The 22,980-nt window shown below is 37.1% G+C and overlaps 1 protein-coding gene across 3 annotated transcripts; it reads right to left on the bottom strand.

The window, feature by feature from the left end:
- Positions 1-61: 61 nt before the first annotated feature.
- LOC124630965 (sterol O-acyltransferase 2) lies at positions 62-22,264 on the bottom strand. 3 transcript variants are annotated; one of them, XM_047165023.1, is made up of 10 exons: positions 21,940-22,264; positions 18,414-18,662; positions 17,424-17,575; positions 14,615-14,751; positions 5,130-5,272; positions 3,985-4,114; positions 3,309-3,455; positions 2,203-2,340; positions 918-1,095; positions 62-308 (listed from the first exon to the last, which is right to left on the bottom strand). In XM_047165023.1, exons 2-10 carry the CDS (start codon positions 18,656-18,658, stop codon positions 148-150), a joined length of 1,431 nt encoding a protein of 476 aa, XP_047020979.1. In that variant the 5' UTR covers positions 18,659-18,662; positions 21,940-22,264; the 3' UTR covers positions 62-147. The 3 variants fall into 3 exon arrangements, with proteins under 3 accessions (XP_047020979.1, XP_047020980.1, XP_047020981.1); XM_047165024.1 differs by having other exon boundaries at positions 21,992-22,264; XM_047165025.1 differs by lacking the exon at positions 21,940-22,264 and adding an exon at positions 20,926-21,074.
- Between the last annotated feature and the right edge of the window lie 716 nt (positions 22,265-22,980).

The following is a 22,980-nucleotide window of genomic DNA, read 5'->3' as shown; positions in this document are numbered from 1 at the left end:
TTAATTTGCATCCTTTCAACCAATTTAATTTGGCTTCGTGGGTAGTTAAAAGACAGGCACATACGATAAGGTTTTTTATTGAAAACGTATAAAAATAACATTCAAACTACTTATAATGTAACCTATAGGTACTTATTAAAATCGTTTTTAGTTTGACAAAATACGTAAAGGATTCTGGAATGTCCAGTTTGGTTTTAAAATGACTTCTGGACACGTCCAGGACTTTGGTATGAAGAAACTGTCGTTCTCTGAAGGTGGACAGTTGCGCCGAGCGAAGTATTCCATTGGGTATAGACTCCACAGGATTCCTGGAAAACAAAATAAGGTATTTTATGGCTACTTTGAAATTCTGTGGTAGTTAGTTGCTAGCAGTAAATATTGCAAACGGGGAAAAACTTCTTGTCATGTACCTACGTATGTATTTTATTAGTCATCGAAACAGTTAAGTATCTGATTTCATCAGATACGTACTTACAGGTTTATTATCTCAGGTACCTGCATTAAAATGCCTACGTAATTGGAACATATCGTGTTTGCATTCGTCGACGGCTAGGATGTAGCCGAGTCTGTAAACATTGTGCTCATGTTTCACAGGATGAAATATTGCAGTAGGTTGGTATAGATAGGTATATTTAGCTCGGCTACCAAATGGGAATTAACAAATGCTTTTTAGAGTTTTTAGTTAATCTAACAGCGCTAACAGGCCAAAAACCGGACGTTAGAATAACCTTCAAAAGGATTGGTGATAGTGAGAACGTTAGTCATCTATTTCACCAACTATGATTGTTAATTAATTTTATATATAGTTCCTCGTTGCTGTGAATCATATAGGTATATGGCTTGGTTTTTTGAAATGGTTAATTTATCTACGGAACGACATTGTTTTTTTTTCTTGGGTAAAATAAACAGATGTTTACCGTTTCCAATAAAGAAGCTAAGCCACATGATTAAGTTGAAGGCGTTAGGGAACCGCTTGCCGCTGGTAGCCGTCAGCGGTACCATGATAACGCCAAGCACTCCGAACTCCACCAGCAGCACTGGGTAGAAGAAGCCAAATGACAGCGCCAGAATCACTTCGTGCGCTATCGATGATACCTGCAAAAAGTAGTTAAAATAATTTATAGATATAATAGCATGTGACACATGTCCAATAGTTAAACAAAAAACTACAGAATACAATAAGTACTTATTAAATCTCTTTACATTAAATTAAATTTCTTAGTTATTGCTAGATAATATCATAAAGCTGAGTTTGTTTGTTTGAACGCTTTAATCTCAATAACTACTAGGCTACTTTTTTATCCGGGTTCGTCCAGAGGATCCCACGGGATTTGGGATTTGGGTGAAACCGCTGGCAGAAGCTAGTAGGTAGATAATCTTAGTGTTCATGTAAGTATCTGTTTTGTAATTTTGATTGTGTGAATGGAATTTTGTTGCTGACTGCACTCTACGTGTTGGCTGTTGTGTTATGGCCAAGGATGTTGGGCATGCTAGCGTCGTAGTTATCAAAGCTGTTTATTCAACATCATTGGTACACAAAAGTCAGTTGTCACAGCAAGACTCAGCAGGGAGCCTCTTATCTTGTCATATGCACGGCCGGCTTGCGTCCGACGCCGACGTGAATCAAGGGATCTTTTTCTTTTGACCGTCAGTGAAAAAGCATTTCATCTAATCTTTTGTTAATAAAGCTGACTTTTTCCTTCATTTTCAGCTTGTTTTGTTCGGCAGTTATTGCTATGATGTAGGTATTGTATTGTATTTGTCAGAGTAGTTAACAATAGCTATTGTCAATTGTCTAAGAACTTAGTAACTACATACAAACGCGGCCGGCTGTTGACCTCGTTAATATCTAATTAGTGGTTCATTTAGGTCTGCGTTCAATTAGAGATGAGTTATCTGCTAACACCGGATCATGATCTTATAACAATTAGTTTGATAAATGGACTGTGCTACTCTCTGTATTCTCAGATATAGGTAGGTTAATCGTATAGGTTTTTGCACATCTATGTTTGCAGGAATGCTAAGCAAAACATCACCTATTCAGTCGTCCCCTCAATAGAAATCAAGGAAAAAAGATATGTCACAAAATCGAACAAGGTACCTACTTTTTATCAAATTTTGGTGAATATACCTACCTGTGACCCTGCATAATTCAACGAATTATTACGTCAAAAATAATTACTTAATAGCATTAAGACTTACGAAGAAGACGGTGAACGTAGCCAACGGGCGGCCTGTCAACGGTGCCAGTGGGAGGTAGATGTGGTCACGAAGCCAGGAGTGCACCACGCGGTTCCAGCGACGGTAGTACAGCGAGAACCGAGATGTCGTCCACCAGTCCTGCGATAAAATAAATAAGTTATATTTCCTTTTACGAGAAACCGCCATTTACTACTTTCTCATGGAGTTTACAAAAGTGATACTACCAAGGCTTGTTAGGAGATTAAACATAATCGTCTGTTTTTCTTAAATAAACTGAACCTATACTTTGAAAATTGAGGATGAAAATACGCAGTTTATATAAGAAAAACATACGTTTATGTTGTCTATGTTAGCCCTTACGCATAAGTTCCGCGCATAAATTAAACCAATAACTTGGCACCAACCAGTTAACACGCCATTAATGTTGTCAAAGGACAAATCCCAAAATAACAGGATGACGTGTTTGCAAAACCAACAGGACCTTTCATTTCCTATTATGTTTCCCACGGCTTATCTAATGGATATGTTAAACGAAGGAAAACATGTAAATACAGGAAAATGGTGACAGGCATACACAATATATGGTAGACTGTTTATTACTTAACGTTGGAACGTACTTGGTACATTAGAAACATTACACGTCAGGCTTGAGTGCCAGCGTTCTGTTCAAGGTACAGTGAAGGTACTTTTAGCGGGCACTCAGCTGATTCCGTACAGTACGTACCTACCTACATACTACAGATAGTGCAAGTTGGCAGGTAATGGAGCTCAAAATAGTTTGTGGCAGAACAGCTACACTTAGATTCTTGCTTCAGACGTATTGACCTGCATTCTCCGCAGATTGAGTTCAAAGCCCGAGGGCTCAGTCAAGCGTTGTTAGAGGAAATCAGAAGTTCTTGTTGTTATTCGTCTGACCTAGTCTAAGGATGATCTAACTTAGCTTTTGATTGGTGGAACTAAACCGGTCTAATCTCAAGACGGAACTGTTACACTTAGATAAGGCAAGTTTTATTTATCCCTTAACCTAAGCATATTGTAAGATGAATAGGCTGCAAATGTTTTGGATCTGTCCCATCTGCGTAAAACTAAAGTAGGTACCTACTCACCTCATAGAACAAACGATCTCCAAACTTGAGCATCTCTGACCAGGCGTTGAGCCAGGCGTGCAGCACGCAGTAGAAGCCGCACAGGAACGATATCACCCCTGGTAGCACGCACGCGAACATTCCCCGCACTAGGTAACCCGCCTCCACCTGTCACGCAGTTTAAACCATTATAACTTAGGACATTTATGATAATGAGTCAGGATAATAATGAAGGGCTGTTTATTTCTTAGACGTTTGTCGCAAAGTTAGTAATTAATACCTACATAGCTCTTAGGTATCTGCGGGATTTATTTACCTAATAGAAATATAGGGTTTTCTTTTTCCTGCAATATGAAAATGTTGCCTGTACAAGTTAAGAATCTGTAGTTGGACATGAGGTATATTTCAGGTCTATATTAGCAGAAATCTACTGCTTATTGTACTTATTGTGCTTTTCATTATATTTTTAACAACAAAACCAAATAAGATTTAATTATTATCAGCCAGATTTAAATGACGTCCTGCCTTATCTGTTTTTTTTTTTATAATTATATTTATTTGCACGCTCGATTCCGCAGGAAGAGATTATTTAAGTAGGTAGATTATTTCAGGCCTGCCCTAACGTTTAATCATAAAATATAAATTAATGTATAGTCCCATTAAATAGGGATTGTAATTAAAAGAGGGATTATCTCACCGTGCGCTCCTTGCCGTAATCAGACCAGTAGGGCATAATGAACCTCTCCCAAAGAAAGCAGTTGTAGAATATAATGGCCGCCACCTCGCTTAGGTGGAACGCCACCACGCCCCATCTGATTTTGTTGGTCCTGTAGTGCAATATAGTAATTATTTTGATAGTTCTTTAAAGAAATGCAGTTCGAGACGGTGCAGAAATACTGAATGCATGGTTGTCACAAAGTACAGCTTTAAACCGCGGCTACATTTCAGACGTTAGACGTTACAATAATTCAGGCACTTATTTCCAATAAAACTCATCTTTTACCAATAAAAAGGTGAAATAAAAAAACAAACTTTCGAGTTAAGAACCACTCCTTTTTTGGAAAGAAGGTTGAAAATAGTTTTGGAAATTCAAACATTTGATTGAGAACCTCCTCCTTTTTGGGAAGTTGCTATACGAAATTGTTACCATAACTTATAACCACCATCACCATAACTTACGTAGTATTTATTCAACCCCAAACTTCGATTAATTGATCGTAGACCCCAAAGCAGGAAAGCGTCTGTCAAGGAATTTATACCGCAAATACCAAATCAAATGCCGTCTCCGAAACTATGCGGAATTACCATATCATGCTAATCCCGGACAGGTATAGTGAGGGTACCAATGTGACATTACCACATATTAGTGCCGATAATTGTGGCTTCCATTACACGGAATCACGGGTTTACTAATGTAATACAGCTGGTACGTAATCGAACAAGAACGTGGAAATTTGAATTTCTGCATACCTACTTGGTAAATAGCTGGAAAGCTTTGGTCATTTAGCAGAATTGTCAAAACTAGAGTCATTTTCAACCAACTTTCCAATTCGGATGTTTGTTTTTTTGTAAGTAAATAATAAACTGAACGTTCTGCATCGTTATGGACTAGAAACACAACAAGCTCTTCTTCAGGTATAAAAAATTGACTCATCCACAGGCATGTGTGATGAATTAATCAAAACCTAATCAGATGGTCTTGACGCAGCCTAACAGTCCAATCTCAGCCGGCTGTAAGTTACTGGCGCCATAATTTAATTCAAGCAAATATGTCGAGGCTGTCTAAGTCAGGATATTACGGACATGTGGAGCGTTTCTGCAAGTAACGTGCAGTTAATTTACCTGGGATATTGATCTCTGTAGAGCAGTGTTGGGGAGAACATGAAGTATACGTAGTGTTTGAAGGTCGGGCGTGGTAGGTGCCCGTTGAGGCAGCGCGGCCCGCAAGCAGCTGAGACCGCCACGATTTTCATTAGGAAACGGAACTGAAACAAATAGGTTGTTAAATCATAGTAAACTCAACTCTGATGGTGTACGTGATTATTTAATAGATGGATAGATCTGAGGTTCGACTATATTTGAGAGATGAAGTTATTTATAGACAACAAATCGATAACTGTGAAGAGTTATGAATACAATAAATATACGATTAAATTACCTATTGTAAGGGATATAAAATTATGTTATTATAAATGAGTTGTATAAATATTTAATTAAAGTAAATTTAAGGATAAATTATTGTTTGTGAATATAATTTTTGTGCTGGCAACACGACACGGAGACTAGTGCTCGGTGGGGTGATGACAGCGAGTGATTATTCTTGTCCACGGAGCGATAGCTGGAGGTTGTCTGATTGGATATTGGATTCTTATCGTCTACTGATATTGTAAAACCGTGTCAAAGGTGTTACGTTACGGAATAAAGAAGATTTGTGTACCAATCCCGTTGGTTTTATTATACTTCAGAAGTGGTAAGTACCTACAAAAATATTTATTTTCTTATCTTTCGAAAAATTTAAATTTAAATCCTAAGAAATCAGATGCATCGTCAAGAGAGATGCCCTAAACGCTTGTGACAGACACCTATTAACATTAATATATTCATAAGGTAGCGATATTTTTCAAAAAAAAAGTTTTATTTGCCTCCCGCGTGGAAGGTTAGTTTCTAGGTTATGAAAAATATTGTGCATGTATGTACAGTAGCAAATTATGAAGTTTATGCGAGAGTAATTTGAACAATTACATATTCGTCTTGTTTCGAGTTCCAGAACAATGGAGAGATCGAATTCTCGGCGCCTGGAGACTCCTCCAGGTGGCACTGGTTCGCGAGGGCGAGATTATGAAGATATTAGACGAAGTCGCAGCCGCATTCGTCGAGACAGCCCACCGGAGCACCGCCGAAGCCGCCTGAACGAGAGCCGGAGTTCACGCGACGGCGACAGACTACGTGCTCTGGAACGAGAAATGGAACAGGAACGCAGAAGACTTCGAGAATTGCAAGATGATTTGGACAGGGAGCATACACGGCTGCGGAAAACTGTGAGTAATCAACGAGAATGTATTCAACCACATGTGTGCCTCACGGAACTGGAACATACTACAAATCAGTTTGACAAAAATTCTCGTAAACGACTGCGTACTCCAAGTAAAAATAACGAAGGCCCCGAGCCTCGCAGATCCCACAACGAGCGACATTCTCCTCGGTTAGGCAGATCAGTTAGTCCTTCGTTTACAACAAAGGACCTTATAGGTATTCTAAGTAACTTAAAATATCTACCGCCCCAGCCATCGAGTACATCCGTTACCTATACTTCTAACAATCATAAAAATATTTTGCCTGACTTTGATCCATCAGTAAAATGCCAACGCGTAGATATATGGCTAAACAAAGTGAACGAATGTGCTACGGTTTACGGCTGGGACGATAAAACCACAATCCATTTCGCAATGCAGAAGCTCCAGGGTTTGGCCAAAACCTGGTATGAGAGTTTGCCGTCAATTTTGTATAGTTGGTCCGAGTGGCAAATTAAATTAACGAAGGCGTTCCCCTGTGAACAGAATTATGGCCAAATTCTGGAGGACATGCTGAAAAGGAAAAGTAGGATTAACGAACCGATTGAAGTATACTTCTACGAAAAACTGGCTTTATTAAACCAATGCAACATCGATGGTAAACATGCCGTTGATTGTATTATTCATGGACTGACTGACAGGACAATGAAATCTAGTGCTATAACATTACGCTGTGCTCACCCGGAGCAATTGCTACAATTTTTAATGAGCAATAAGGATTCTTCTCAATCACACTCATACGATAGAACGTTTTACAAAACAAAATATGGAGGTGACAGCACGAGTACTAACAGTAGTTCTACTAAAGCTAAAATACCATTTCCAAATAGCAGTATTTATTGCTACAATTGTAAAGAGAGGGGGCATCCGTTTTTGAAATGCCCGAAGCCTCTTTTGAAGTGTACCGCTTGCAACAGAGTTGGTCACAAGACTGAAAATTGTTTTGGCAATTCAAAAGATAGCAAAACTGACACCCTCCAAAAGACACTGTGTATTTCAAACATAAGCCCTAACTCAAAGTTTTTCAAAGATGTAACCGTGAATAGTATTCCTACAAAATGCTTTATCGATTTTGGTAGCGAGGTAACCTTAATTAGGCAGTCTGATGCGTCACGGTTAGGATTGATGAGTAGCGATGAAACAACTGCTTTGAAGGGGTTCGGTAACGAAATAGTACATACTCTTGGTACCGCAACTATAAATATGGTTGTTGATGGTGTTGTTGCTGATGTAGTTTGTCATATTGTTCAAGATGAATTTTTGGAATACCCGTTATTAATAGGTCAGTCGTTTACCGAGCAATCGCATGTCGCAGTTTATAAGACCGCCGATAAGCTTACTTTTCTTGATTTCGGTAACGAAATGCCCTTTTCTCAAGCGAAAATATACTCCAATGCAACAATTAAGTTACTCGCAGCCTCTGACATAAGTGTTTGCGGATTAGCTAGTGTGAAGTCGTTTGTTGAACCCCAGGCAAAAGGCGAAATATTGGTAACCAGCAGGGTTATTGGAAAGCCTTGTCAGCAATTAGCCGTCTTAGGAGGCGTTTATTCAGTAAACAACGGAGCGGTCTATATCTTGGTATCTCCTATATCATCATCCACTTTAATCAGAGGGGGAATGAATTTATGTCGCGGTACGGAGATTAAGGTAGTAAGTAGCATAGTCATGTCTGTTAGCGAGCTACCAGAAACCTCGATTGATGAGACTCAGATACGTATAGGCGCTACGATTGAGGAACCTCACCGCGAAATACTTATGGCATTATTACATAAATATCGACATTGTTTTGCGTCGACTTTAAAGCAGTTAGGATGTACTAGTGCCACGGAAATGTCTATCGAGCTAAACAACACAAAACCGATTGTCTATCGGCCGTACAGACTTTCACATAAGGAACGTGAAAATGTTCGTACGATGATAGACGACATGTTGGAAGCAGGCATTGTGAGAGAAAGTGTGTCAGAATATGCTAGCCCCATTATTTTAGTTCGAAAAAAGGATGGTAAATTACGGATGTGCGTTGATTACAGAATGTTAAATTCTGTCACTGTTAAGGAACGTTATCCGATGCCTAACATAGAAGATGAAATTTCGCGTTTATCAGGGCAGGCATACTTCGTCACGCTTGATTTAACATCAGGCTACTACCAAGTACCTTTATCCGAGAAGTCACGGCCTTTAACGTCATTTGTCACTCCGGATGGCCAGTACGAGTTTAATCGTATGCCATTCGGGTTGGCCAATGCGCCGGCCGTGTTTCAAAGGATGATGCATAAGGTTCTAGGTTCCGCGCGTTACGATGGTGCTACATCCTATATTGATGACGTATTGATATACGGGCGAAATGTTGACGAATGCCTGGTTAGGCTAGAGAAGGTTTTTCGATTACTGGAAAGTGCTAACCTTACGCTTAATTTGGCCAAATGTGAGTTCCTAATGAACAAGATTGATTACTTGGGGTATGAGATCAGTGTCGCCGGTATAAGACCAGGGGATAAGAAAATTCAGTGCGTCATGAATTTTCCATGTCCGACTGATCAACATACTGTTCGACAGTTCCTCGGTCTCGTGGGGTATTTCCGGAAATTTATCCATAATTTCGCTACCTTGGCGCATCCTCTGACAAAACTTCTTACCAAAGAAGCTGTATGGACCTGGTCATATGAACAGGAGACAGCTTTCGAAGCTCTCAAGGATAAGCTAGTGACTAGACCTATACTGGCAATTTTCAATCCTGATTATCAGACCGAACTGCATACCGACGCTAGCAAATTGGGTGTTGGTGGCGTTTTGCTACAGAAATCGGCTGATGACGACTCATTTAGACCGGTAGCATATTACAGCCGTAAGACTTCTCCCGAGGAGAGAAACTTTCACGCCTACGAACTTGAAACTTTAGCCGTGATCTGTTCTCTGAAGAAGTTTCGGGTGTATTTGTTAGGACTAGATTTTAAAATCGTGACCGACTGTAGTGCCCTCCGGTCTACATTCTCTAAGCGAGATGTCCTCCCAAGAGTTGCGAGATGGTGGCTGCTCATGCAAAAATTCCAATGCACCATCGAATATCGCCCAGGTGTAAAAATGGCCCATGTTGATGCGCTCTCACGCAACCCCATATCAGACGAAGAAACTGCACAAGTTTCAGAACATTATCCCTCTGTCATGAACATTAGTAGTGAAGACTGGTTGCACACATTACAGTTAGGTGACGCGGAGTTGTGTAGGATACGTAGCGTGTTAGAGTCAGGTTTAGATGAAAGGGGTTTAAAATACATAACGGACAATTACATTATTAGAAACAATAAGTTATATCGATATTTGAACGGAGATAAGGAGAATGTTCGTTGGGTCGTACCAAAAGGTGCAAGGTGGCAATTGTGTCGTAGCAATCACGACGAAATCGGACATTTAGGAGTAGAGAAAACTTTGAATCGTTTAAAAAAATCCTATTGGTTTTCGAAAATGTCCAGGTTTGTTAAGAAATATGTAAATGCTTGTATAGAGTGTGCATATGCCAAAAAGAATAATACTTCGAAGGAAGGTTACCTATATCCGATACCTAAAATCGAAGTACCGTTTCATACACTACACATTGACCACCTTGGACCCTTTGTGAAATCAAAACGGGGAAACACTTATCTTTTGGTTATTGTAGATAGCTTCACCAAATTCGTGTTTACTAGACCAGTTCGCAATACGAAGACCCAAAGTGCGGTCAAAGTATTGGAAGACATATTTTATACATTTCGTGTGCCAGATCGTATTGTCAGTGATAGAGGAACGTGTTTCACATCTCACGCATTCAAGAGATTCTGCCTTGATAAAGGAGTGAAACACATTCTTAACGCTGTTGCCAGTCCCCGCTCTAATGGGCAAGTAGAAAGATATAACCGTACAATTCTTAGCTCCTTAACCGCACAAAATTTGAAACAGGATGAAAAAGATTGGGATGTTTCGGTTGGAAAGGTTCAATGGGGACTGAACAACACAAACCATAAGGTCACTGGTAGAACGCCGTCCGAAATGATGTTTGGTACATGTATGGACTCTGAAATTGATCCTAAGCTTAACGAAGTACACAATGAAACTCGTGAAACTTGTGATTTATCTGTTATTAGGGAAGAAGCTAAACGGGCTATAGATGACGCACAAGAAAAACAACGACAGACCTACGATAAAAACAAGAAACCCGCCAGAGCCTATGCCGAAGGTGAACTAGTAAAAATCACAAAAACCTCTTTTACAAATGACGGTAAAAGTAAAAAGTTACACCCCGCTTATATAGGTCCTTATCGTGTTGTTTCAATATTAGGGAATGATAGGTATAGGCTAGCTTCTGTTCCCGGTCTTACGGGCAGTAAGAACAAGCGGCATACCACGGTTGCTGCTGATAGGATGTTGCCTTGGGTTAATATTGCCGCTCTGAACATAAATGAATCGGATGATTCTGACGATGATGACGATAATGAAAGTGATGTAAACGACTCTGACAATAATGATAAATAACGAATGTATTTACATATACTCTATATATATGATAAATTTATAATAAGGTACCGGTTGATTATAACGTTTATTTATTGGTTACTATTATATTATACTATTTAATGTAAATATTGTTACTGTCTTTAATGCATTTCAAAGAGACGCTGTTAATATGATTTACTTAGTGTCCAATAGAACAGTGAGAATGGATGGGTTCACTGTTCTATGAAATTTGGATAATTTGGTCACGAGAATGGATGGGTTCGTGACCAAATTTATATATTTATATGGTTATATTTCTGTTCGCAAGAATGGATGGGTTTGCGAACAGGAGTACTGTGTAATATGAGTGTCCGACAGAACAGTGAGAATGGATGGGTTCACTGCACTGTCGATTAAGGATAGGTTTGATCACGAGAATGGATGGGTTCGTGATTAAACATGGTTATGTTTCTGTTCACAAGAATGGATGAGTTTGTGAACAGAGCATTTATGTACTATTGTTGTTATTTTGTAGAATGATCTATTGGAAATGTTCATTGCTGATTATAATTGTTCTAGTCTATTTTTAGATGTTGTATGTATTCAGTTTTGATTTTATGTTAAACATTATTGTAATGGGAATGCTGACACAAATTGATTCCCCGATGAAGACCTTTTTCTTTTTCTTTCATTTCATATTATTTCTGTCTATGTTTTACGCGATGATGTCAGTACTCCCAAGTTAGTGCATGAGGACATGCACCATGTCAGGATGGGCGAATGTAAGGGATATAAAATTATGTTATTATAAATGAGTTGTATAAATATTTAATTAAAGTAAATTTAAGGATAAATTATTGTTTGTGAATATAATTTTTGTGCTGGCAACACGACACGGAGACTAGTGCTCGGTGGGGTGATGACAGCGAGTGATTATTCTTGTCCACGGAGCGATAGCTGGAGGTTGTCTGATTGGATATTGGATTCTTATCGTCTACTGATATTGTAAAACCGTGTCAAAGGTGTTACGTTACGGAATAAAGAAGATTTGTGTACCAATCCCGTTGGTTTTATTATACTATATTATATGAATTGGTTTCCTCCCTTTTAAATCTTTTAATTAAAGCTTCTCACTGTAATGGGAATTACTTAACTAAAGCTCACAATACCGATCCTATGCCAATTCCACGGAAATCTCCAGATCCGATAAAGATAGGTACTGTTTAACGTCAAACACTTCAGTTTACAAGTGGACCATTAAATAATTCTTGGTAGTCCATTAATACTGTTTGCCGAGTAGCCAGCATCGGCCGTTGTGTACACTAACAATTACAGTAAAATACCTTTCAGTAATACTTAAAGAAACCGTGAATATCGTGACTTGGACTTATAAATTATTACAACAGGTACGATAATACTTAATATTAGTCCGCCTGTAAATTACGAACTTAATTAAATTCTTTTGCTGAAGCCATATCGCAAGGTGTTTTTCAAGTAATTAATCAAAAGTTGAGTCTGTTCACTTTTGTTGATATTAAATAATTGGCGTAATATTTTGCGCTGTATTTCAGTCATATCAGCGGCGAAATTTGGAAGTGAAACAATGCTAACAAGCTAAGAAACTTCCTTTTGAACACGGAACAACTTGCTATATGGGTACACGTATAATTAATAGAGTATTCTTGAATCTAACTTTCAGGGTTCTGGTAGTTATAAAAATACCTAGCATACATTTTTCATATGCTAATCTACGTATATTTAAATATTTTTAACTTCCTATGCTAATGCTCACCCTTGTAGATGAAGCCCCAAAGTTTTCATATATGTAAATTGGTGTTTTTGAACTTTTCTTAATATACTAAGTAGGCAGACCAATGCAAATATTTTTAATGTAATGTATAAAATAACGAGCTATTATAGCAGACTAGCGCAAAAACCTTACACAAAATATTAAATACGAGAAGCGGCCAACAATAAATTATAATTAAAGGGACATGTATTTGGATACTGTTATAATAATCATGTTTGTATTTTAATTAACAAAACGGGGTGTCAGGAACGTTGGCGCCCCGAGTGGGACTCAGGGTGGCTACGGGCTACGGGCTGCTGGCTACGAGGGCTACGGGGGCTACGAGGGCTACGGGGGCTACGCAGGGCTAAGTAATGCCTCGTCAGCGGCATAAGGCGATCCTGTTATTTACTGGCGCTGGCCACGCAGCCTGACGAGGGTCCAACTCAGGTGATTTATGAAACGACGTTTCACTTTCCACGCCGTTGTACCCCTCAACTAACATCGGTCTTTATAATGTTACAACTTATTTTTGACGGCATGTATTTTGCCTCTGTAGCAAAATGGACAAATAACGTACCCTGTGTAAAGTTGGCTTTCAACAGATTGCAGTGCTAACTATCCACATAAGAGTACCTGTTCAAACAATTACAACACGTACTCAAAGTCCGTACAGTAACTAATAAAAGTTAGCGAGCGAGTTATTGTTGCAAATTACTCCAATAAGGATTTACGGCACACATACATACGTAGAATATAATACAAGCGGGTACGTGTGTATAGTATGAGGGAAAGTTGGTGTTTGTATATTACCGAGTTCGCTTTGTTTGTCGTCCGCCTGGAAGTTTCCTTTTGTAATGTAGATAAATCACAAGCGAGCAACAAACTGCCACCCGTTGCGATATCACAAACGAACAGTTAATTATTGCGACCAGGCTGACGTCCCTTCTAATTTGAATACCATGTCAAAGTTCAGGAACGCTATCTTCTCTAAGTATATCTATCTATCCTCGATCGGTGCGAACTGACCAGTCTCCACCATTGACCATTTTATGCAGATTTCTCTCTTGACTAATTCATGTTAAGTTTGTTTTATGCGGTGAAATCAGTCCTTGATAATTTATTTAGGTAAGTGTCTATTATGCAGATTTGTTTTCTAACTCTCGTTTAGATAGTTGAAAGACTAAAAATGAGGAAACGATTACATGAGGTCCGAGACAAAAACAAATGGCAGATGATAATCATATCTCTTTCTTACCGCCATACCATCATAGACGATCGATTTTTTAAAGTCTTAAAAAGAAAAAGATAATAAATTCAAAATGTCATTATTAAAGACTTTAACTCTTTCGTGCCCCGAAAAGAGTTCCATTTAAAATATATTTTCATGAAAAAGGTCCTTTCCAAAGATCGCTTCAAACGATTCGACCCTAAGGGATATTGCAATCATCAGACAGTTTGGCGATCATACTGTGCCATTAAAAGTAAAAGGCTGGGTCGTCCGTCCTTATCCTTTGGGCAAACCTATTCATCCTTTAGTCGCGTCTAACAGTGCGCGCTCGATTAAGGGCTGCTTCAAACGGAAATGGCATTTATCTAAACGTTTTAGTTTATATTTCAAATATAGTTAATGGAACGTTCATTGAATAACGCCCTAGTTTTGCTAACTGTGTCAAAACAGTTGCCAAGTGGTACATATTATAGTTGTTCGTGTATTTGTCAACTATGCTTGGCTTGTGAGCTGTCAAATTGTGGTTCTAACGTAAGTAATTTGATTTGAGTTTGTGTGAGAAATGTTTTAGTCTGTAGGATGGCAGTTTATCTCCTTTAAATTAGAGCTACTGTCTGTTGTTTGTTTTTCAATTCACTTAGGTTTCAATATTTTTATTGAAAAGCCCACGCGATACAATTTATCATCATTGAAGTCAGAAATCTGCGTCGCTTAAATCAATTTAGGCGACGTCGTCGTTACTTAATATTTTGCAATAAATGTTTACCATTTCACATGTGACGGCCACTGAAGAGCCGAGTTCTAGATGTTTCCTGGCGAGTTCCACCACTGGTACTGCAGCTATTGCCACTTCCACGGCTATCACACCAGCAACACCCAGCAGCACCACCGCAGGACGCAGGACTGGAAAATGAATCCTTTGGTTATGTAAATACAGCTTATAATACAATGCGAAGCGGGATATGTGAGGTGCTTCAGAAAAATTATTATGAAAAGCCACGAACGACATTATAAATTGATTATTTTGAAAAAAAACTTATTTGCTGGTATTTCGAAACTCCACTAGAGAGATTCAATAATAATACAAAAAACGCTGCAGGTCCCAATTCAATTCCATTCGTTTCTATTTGTATGGTTCTACCTACAGAAGAAGGGTTTAGAAGTGCCAGTCAAATAGAGTAGGTAAAGCTTATCTCTGATTGAGTTTCAACGACGATTTATTTATGGCTCCCAAAAGGATAAATAAATATTATGAAAATCGAATGTGTGTAAACAAATATTTCCAATACCCTAACGATCAAAATTTTTCGCGTAATTAAACCCAGATGAAAACCCGATAAAAAAGTTAAAATGAGAAACGATTTTAAAATTGTTTTCTCACCGGTTGAAAACCAACAAAGGACAAGGTACCTAATTAAAAGTTTGTGAAATATTATTAAACTTTCTCTTAGAGTCAATATTTCGTAGCATTATTTGGGCTCCGTCGTTATTTAATACACATTTTTGAACAATGGAAGTTTATTCGTGACAAGGTCTCATTGAGGGTCGCTCGATACCACGAGAGTTGGTCACAGCTAGATATATCGAGATATATCATGCTGTATAGAGGTCTATGATGCGGCAAATTGGAAGGCACATGGAGTTAAGCTATGTGTTCACTGGATAAATTGTGACGTTAAGACCCGATTTATATCGAACGACAGGGTTGGTATCAGACCATGTATCGCATAAATAACACCACGTCTATGTAAAATACACTCACTATTATATTCTAACCAAGGAGTTTCACCATCATCATCGGTCTTTTTAATTTTCCCACTGTATAGTAACAGTTTTTATGTAAAGAAGACGAAGATACAATAGTTAATCTCCTTACACCCTAGATTATTTTGAAAAAAATTAGGCTGTCGCGTCATTAAACACAATAAAATTATTAACCACATGTGTGCCTCACAAACCAGGTGTTGGTATTTAAATGCGATATAATGAGAGCAAGACCCCATTCAGAGCAGACAGCTTTTCAAATTGAATGTCTTCACCGTTTTTAATATCTGTATCTTGGGTACCTTCCTCGGGACCTTTGGGAAGATATTATCGAAATGCTTGCTATTATTGAAATGAGGGTTCTTTGATAATATAGTCCTTGAACGTACACAATCGTACTGCTAACTTATATATACTTTTGGATTCGGAATAAAAGATTTCAATGTTACTTTTCTTTAAAATGCTGACTTGACAGTGAAATATTGGTTTTACGCCACCTGGTCATGGTTGTCCAAATTCTAGGATAAAATTTTGATAGATGAGCTGATAAATGACCCAATTGTATACCTAATGCAACTTGCTGGCTGAGTGATGAGCTGAATCGATTAATCTTTTTATTTAATTAAACAAAAGAAAATTTAAATAAATAAAATATTATTCCGATAGACCTTTACGATCTAATTACGTAGGTACTTTATCAATTAATATTTTGCCTAATGAATATCTGTCGCAAAAGATATTAATTTCATGATAGCTTTTGTTTTGTTAGGCATTATGGTTTAATTGAATTAGCTGCTGTGTTATCGCAATGTAATCTAGACAGATATTAATAGGTACCAACAAATTTTAACGTGGCAGTAGGTAAAATGTGTCATTCCAATAATATTCTATTCAATCTATATCTTATCTATTCAGTTATTCTATTTAACATTTTACGATCTCAATGTAACAATGTTGCTAATGTTCACGCCAGTTCTATTGAAAAAAATCTACAATGCGGACTGAAATTGCTCTGAAATGATACTTTAAGGAAAAACTATGTACTATACTAAAATGATACTTTAATTCAGAAATAAATAAAAGAAAAATGGGACAGTGTAAAAAGTGCACAACAGTATAAAAACTAGTCGTTCCGGGTGCACGGTTATGGCCAACCAAGTGACTAATTGGAGGGCTCGGTGAGAGCGCAGGCCGCCCGGCCGGCACTTCCAACAAAAGAATCTTGCCACCGACGACACTGGCCACTTGCTACTACCAGCCCGACATTTAAATTATACAAAGTAGCTATATCTTACAATGTAATGTAAGTTAATTTCGTCACAAAGACATCCGGCTGGGGAGAGAAAATTACGACTCAAATAAGGTTTCACGCCCAAGGAGTAGGGGTTTCTCTACTCTATTCAAAAATAGATGAAGCAAACGATGATATAATGAAAGCTGAAGCACGTATTTACTTAAACTACGAATACACATTAGTATCTACTCATTGATGATAAAACTATGAATATGTGATAGATAGTTTTATTGTGTGTAATAATTTGGAAATCAAATGACGCACGACATGTTTGATGAAGTTTAACGGAAACTGATTGTGTATCAGTTATGTAAATATTGTGCCCTACCATTTGAACTTGAAATTTTTTTACTATCATATCTGCTGTGAATGTTAAATAAATTAGGTATAATTAATTTCATATTACATGTTTTGATAAACAGCTGCAGCCTGCAGCCGTTAAGTATACTTAGGTACCTGAAAATTGTGATAGTCATGATAGGTACCTATAATCTTCGAAATATTTAGGTAATCTTACCTGTATATTTTCTTGTGTATTTTGTTATAGCTGCGTAAACCATGATTAAGGGGTAGAATGCCATTACGACGCAGAGATCATACACCCATAACTTCAGGCCACGTCTAATGTCACCAAATCCCGCTGCAATAACGGACAGCCCTATGTTTATCCTGCAAAATACCACAAATTAAATAAGCAAATTTTAACGAGACTTACGTAGAAAACACCGGCTCCATTAAAATATAAGTTAACATTATTACGAGGAACAAAAAAGTTTTGCGTGTAAACGCCATAAAAAATTACGTTATTTGGCGTCGACGTTGCTGAAACTGCGACAGACGCTATTTGTGTAACATTTTTTCGTGGCATAAAATATTTTGCATAATTAAAGCAACGCGACTGAAAATTGCAGTATTTAGTCTCTGCCAGACCCGGAGATAAAATACTGTAGATCTGGCATCTGCAATGTAAAGGGAACGTCCCTAGAGAGTTAATTATAAGGAGTGCTTGAAATCGCGTGACAACACATTCACTGCATGAAAATGTTTTCACAACTCCGAAACATGTGAGACGCTACGGAAATTAACATGGGTATGTAAAACTATGGTATGGAGTTGAAAATACAAAGAAAGTTTTTGTTTCTATTTCCCTAATGGGACTTGGTAAATAAGTTCCGTATCGACAAAATATTCAATTCAGCTTTATGAAGTTTCATACTCATTTCGGCCTGTTGAAAATGGTGGTCTTGTAATTTACTATTTTTATTCCGTGATAACATTATAATTATAAAATATTTAGTTATAAATCGACTGATTTATCAGAGATTTATAATACACGTATATTTAAGTATTTTTATAAATAACATCTATAAACTTGCAGATAATGGGTATTTAGTACCTAACTACTGCAAATTGCAAATAAATCTAAAAATACAAGGAGCTTTATCTAAAACTACAAAGGCACTTTGAAAGTTCGTAAGTATTATAAGTATAGATAATGTTTACTTGCTTTCCTCTTTCGACGAGATCGTAAATAACTGTATCACAAAGCAGCATTATGAGTATGACGACGAATATGTGGTATATAGCTCTTATATGTAGTGACGAGTCTATGAGCTCCGTCAGGGGAGACTGACGAATGGAGAACTCTTCATCTTTCTTCTCATCTTCGTGTTTTGTCACTCCATTCTGCTTTCCATTCTGCTTCCCATTCTTCTGGCGATTCCGAACGCCGTTTTCCTTCATTTTGCCCATATATCTGCAAAAGTAAACAAAGCTCAATTAATTACTGTTGATGATAGACTCGATAAGAGGTTTATCAAGTCAGTAAGACAATAATGAGCTTAAATAAAGACCTTATTACCATAAATAAACCGTCTCTCAAACTCGGTGATTATGATAATAAAATAAAAATAATTTCTGACAACAGCTCATTAAGCCGTCTATTACGAATTCTATGTTCATCTATCGACGTTAACGACCGTCGCTGATAAGATACGGTGAGTACAACTCTGGTGCAAACGCACTAACCATGTGTTGTTGTGTCTTACTTGAGCAATCCCTTTGAAGTCAATAACACCCCTTTGTTATCATGAACAAACGTGCATAAAAAAATTCTAGACTGTGATAGCTGACGCGTTAATAGATTTTGATTTTCCTATATCTCGCAAGCGGGAGTCGAAACCGTGAATCAAAGGTTGGCGTTGACTGAGCAAATAAAGATACGACGAGCAATGGATACCTCCATTTTATAACATAATTCGAATTTCGATTCTGGCCAAGATTGTGGCCATTCGCATATTTTTTGTAAATTCAAATTTCGAGTCGTGTTAGAGAGACATTAAAGATATACATAGACTAACACTCTTGGCTCATTAAGCAAAACGAATGGGAAGTTGCACTAAGAAATAAAACTAAGACTAGCCAATGAACCTTTATTTCTCTGCATTTATATTATCTGTCACAGACAATCCTGCCTTTGCCCTATCGTGAGCAGAGCTCATGTACCTAAAACGTACTTATACGGTATTGACACTATGCCCTCTAAATGATTGTTGCGTGTCTCAGCTCTAATGTCGACTTCATATGTAATAAAAACAAATGTTAACTTTCTCTATCCAGAGTTGTTTATGACACAATATTTTTTTACAAGCAAATATTATTTTTTATTATGTATTTTAATATTAGAAATAAGGTATCATAGCACGTTAAACTATTTTCTAAATGGCTACATAAAAAGATATTTGAACAAAATAAACGCGTCGTAACATTGTTTTGTTGCTTAAGTAAAAATCCAACAGAAAATAGAAAAGCTGAAATTGAAAGAGGCATGTAGCATTATACTGTAGCGCAGCCCGGCAGCTCTCTATTTTCCTAGGCATGTTTTTGTTACAGAATTCAGCGCGAAATCATAAGCAGCTGCTGAAACTGTTTTTCTTCCATGTCCGAATCCGACGCAAACCAAATATTAACACGATACAATATTAATATATTGTTGACGGCTATGATTATTGCATATGTCTGTTAGACGTAATTAGGCCAACAAACAGAGGTGTGGATCAAAGGCCAGTTGCAAATTTGCACAACAGTTAAATCAACAGGCATAGACACCTACATAGGTGTCAAGCTGTTTATTTTTGATTCAATTATAGTGTATTATTGGCGCAGAGCATGTGCCAGCCTAATCGCATCCGCATAGATACCTACCTAACTATAGATTAACCTTATCATAATCATGTGTCTATTTTCTCTAGGTTTTGGCTTCCGGGAAATCTCGTGGATCGTGCTGGGGCTAAACTTTCATATAAGTTGTAGATACTTACTTAGTTAAAACAATATAATCACCTGTAAACTATCCCATTTAATTCACATTATGTACAAAGTATTGGTTAAACACTGCAATAGGCGACTAAAAAATATTGTTGAATTTTGATACAGTCATGTTGCTTAAGAAAGTTTCATTCAAAATTACGATAACACTCAAAACACACCTCTATTCACTGACCCATCCATGTTACGGATTTTGGTCAGCATGTCACCATGTTACCTATTCGTGTTACCTAGTAGGTATAATTGACAGGGTCTATTAGATAACAGACAGCTTAGTTACAGCTTTATCGCTACACAAATGACTGACAAAAAATAATCTAATTCTAAACAGCCAATGCAGCCAGTCTTCTGGGCACGTTTCCGGAGGACAGTGATGCGGAGGAATACTTCGACGCCTGATCGATGCTCTTTTATATTATGTTTTATGTTTATATACATTTTGTATATAGTTTTGTATAAAGATAAGTAGCTTAAGTTTGTATATATGTATAGTGTGTACTGTAAATTAATTGTAAAAAATATAATACATTCATTCTAAACTAAACTAATCAACAAAATAAAAATCATAATTTTTTTATTTATTATCGGCATAATGATGCCGATGCTCAAAAATGGCTAAAATGAAATTGTTTTTAATATTGATGAGAATTCTATAAATACAAACAAAACTTTGGCTCACGATGGGTACCTACCCAAAACCTTACCACGCATGTTGCAATAATTATAAACTCACATTCGCACAGCACTAACAAATATTTACCATAATATAATATTGAACTCAACACATAAAAAATATCTCAATTCATAAACTGACTTTCACACTTTATTTGTAGGTGATGCTATTTCTGAGTTATGCCCGATTCGTCATTTTAGTGATTTGGCATCCATAAAAAACGTGTCCCAGTTGGTCATTCAATAAAATATTTTATTTAGCTTAGTCCCAATTGGTCATCCGTACTTTATTTTGTAAAAAGTACTGTCAACAAGATAAGCTTTACAATATTGTAATATGTTTTTTTTTATTTATTTTGGTTATGTTTTTTCCGAACATGGCAAGACGTTATTAATAAAATCGCGATTTCAACGGCGTCACACACCGCACGGCCAAAACCAAAATACCAGGATCGCATAAATCAGATGAGTAATATACCAATCAACGAGTGTCCATGGAACTGCCCACCGTGTACTAAGACCGCATAACTTACAAGAGTATAGCAGTCAAGAGTGTCAGGATTTTACGTTTTTTTCCTTATTGTAGATAAACATACCAATTTACACCATCATTCATCATTTTTATGTATACAATCTCTTTTCTAGTTATGGGCCCCTGGTACTTTTATTACCGGCACAAAAAGTATCGAGTCACATTTTCGGGTTTATAAAATGCCCATGTTGTCTACACCTGTGTTTTAATGTAAATTTTATTATATTTATATGAGAGCTATACCTTTACCTACATCAAAGTTTTTCATTTAAAATTTCTTCTAACACTTTTATTTCTGACGGTACTCTGATACGTGAAATTTTATGCGGGTGACGAATCGGAACTCAAAATTTAAATATTAAATTATTTATTTTGCTCGAATGACCAATTGGGATTTGATGTATGGAAAAAATAGTTGGTGACCAATCGGTACTAATGACAAATTGGGAATAACTCCTATTTCTGCTCACCCACTGCTTACATTGTTGGCTATCGAACTAACCTTTCACACTGGATAATGTTTCACCTCAATAATATTGCATTATTCAACTTACGAGTGACTTCTTTTGCATCAGCTACAGCAGTACCACTCCAATGTCGACACTGAGTTAGACATCGATCAATTACAGTTAGGCAGATTAGATTTGAGGATTATTATCTAATAATATGCTGACGACATTAGTTCTTTGTCCAAACGATCACTGTCACAAATTATATAATACTGTGATTAGGATGTACCGAAGACTAGAAAATACAAAACTCTTATTTACTATAAAGTGTTTGTATTGATATGCGCGCACGCCTATCGATCTCATTAGCTTGTTTGCTACTGGACATGTGTTAATTATTTATATTTTATCTTTCAGCGTCGTAGCTCCGACAAATTGGAGATATCAAGAAAGTTGTGACAAGATAAATAAATTATCATCGTTACAATCAAATTGTTGAAATAAAAACAATTCATTGATAACAAACATAGTAGCTATCGTGGACTGAACTGAACCGTAGAAAGATACCTCCAACGTAGATACTATTGAACTCACAAAAAGTGTCAATCTTCCAATCCATTATACCTATTTGTAAAAAATATTTTACGTAGGTACATTTTCTCTGGCCTGGACGATGCAAAACAATCTTTAACACGCGATTTTCGATCCTATAAAAAATCTCAACCCGAAATACTTCAAAGAAGCTACATTTCATATCGACTGGATCTAAAATAATTTTGTCCATCTACAATTTGAAACTTGGTACTTACGTACGTACATTGTAATTTTTATTGTTCGTTGAAGTCGTACTTCACGTTTCGTTTATTTGAAGCCACAAAGAGGTAACGAGGTACTTAATTAATCATCAGCCATTTTCTAAACTTGGAACCCAAATATAATAAAGTACGAAAACGGTAACGCAAAAAGAATCTTGGCTTTCAATTAAGAGTACCAGAAATAAAAAGACTCCAGTAAATTATTAATTTGAAACCGGAAGTGCGACTGTGGAATTAGGAGGCTGTTCCGCTTTTGTCTTGTTTGTTTCATAATAAGTA

This window comes from Helicoverpa zea, chromosome 6 (genome assembly GCF_022581195.2).
Source record: "Helicoverpa zea isolate HzStark_Cry1AcR chromosome 6, ilHelZeax1.1, whole genome shotgun sequence".
Lineage (NCBI taxonomy): Eukaryota > Metazoa > Arthropoda > Insecta > Lepidoptera > Noctuidae > Helicoverpa > Helicoverpa zea.
This window is presented reverse-complemented; position numbering and strand designations above follow the sequence as displayed.

Excerpts from the sequence above, each read along its gene's own strand:
- LOC124630965 (XM_047165023.1), bottom strand. The coding sequence starts at position 18,658 with ATGGGCAAAATGAAGGAAAACGGCGTTCGGAATCGCCAGAAGAATGGG. Across the intron at positions 1,096-2,202 it reads CTACGTTCACCGTCTTCTTC|GTATCATCGATAGCGCACGA; the intron begins GTAAGTCTTAAT and ends TACTTTTTGCAG. Across the intron at positions 309-917 it reads TAGCTTCTTTATTGGAAACG|GAATCCTGTGGAGTCTATAC; the intron begins GTAAACATCTGT and ends TTTGTTTTCCAG.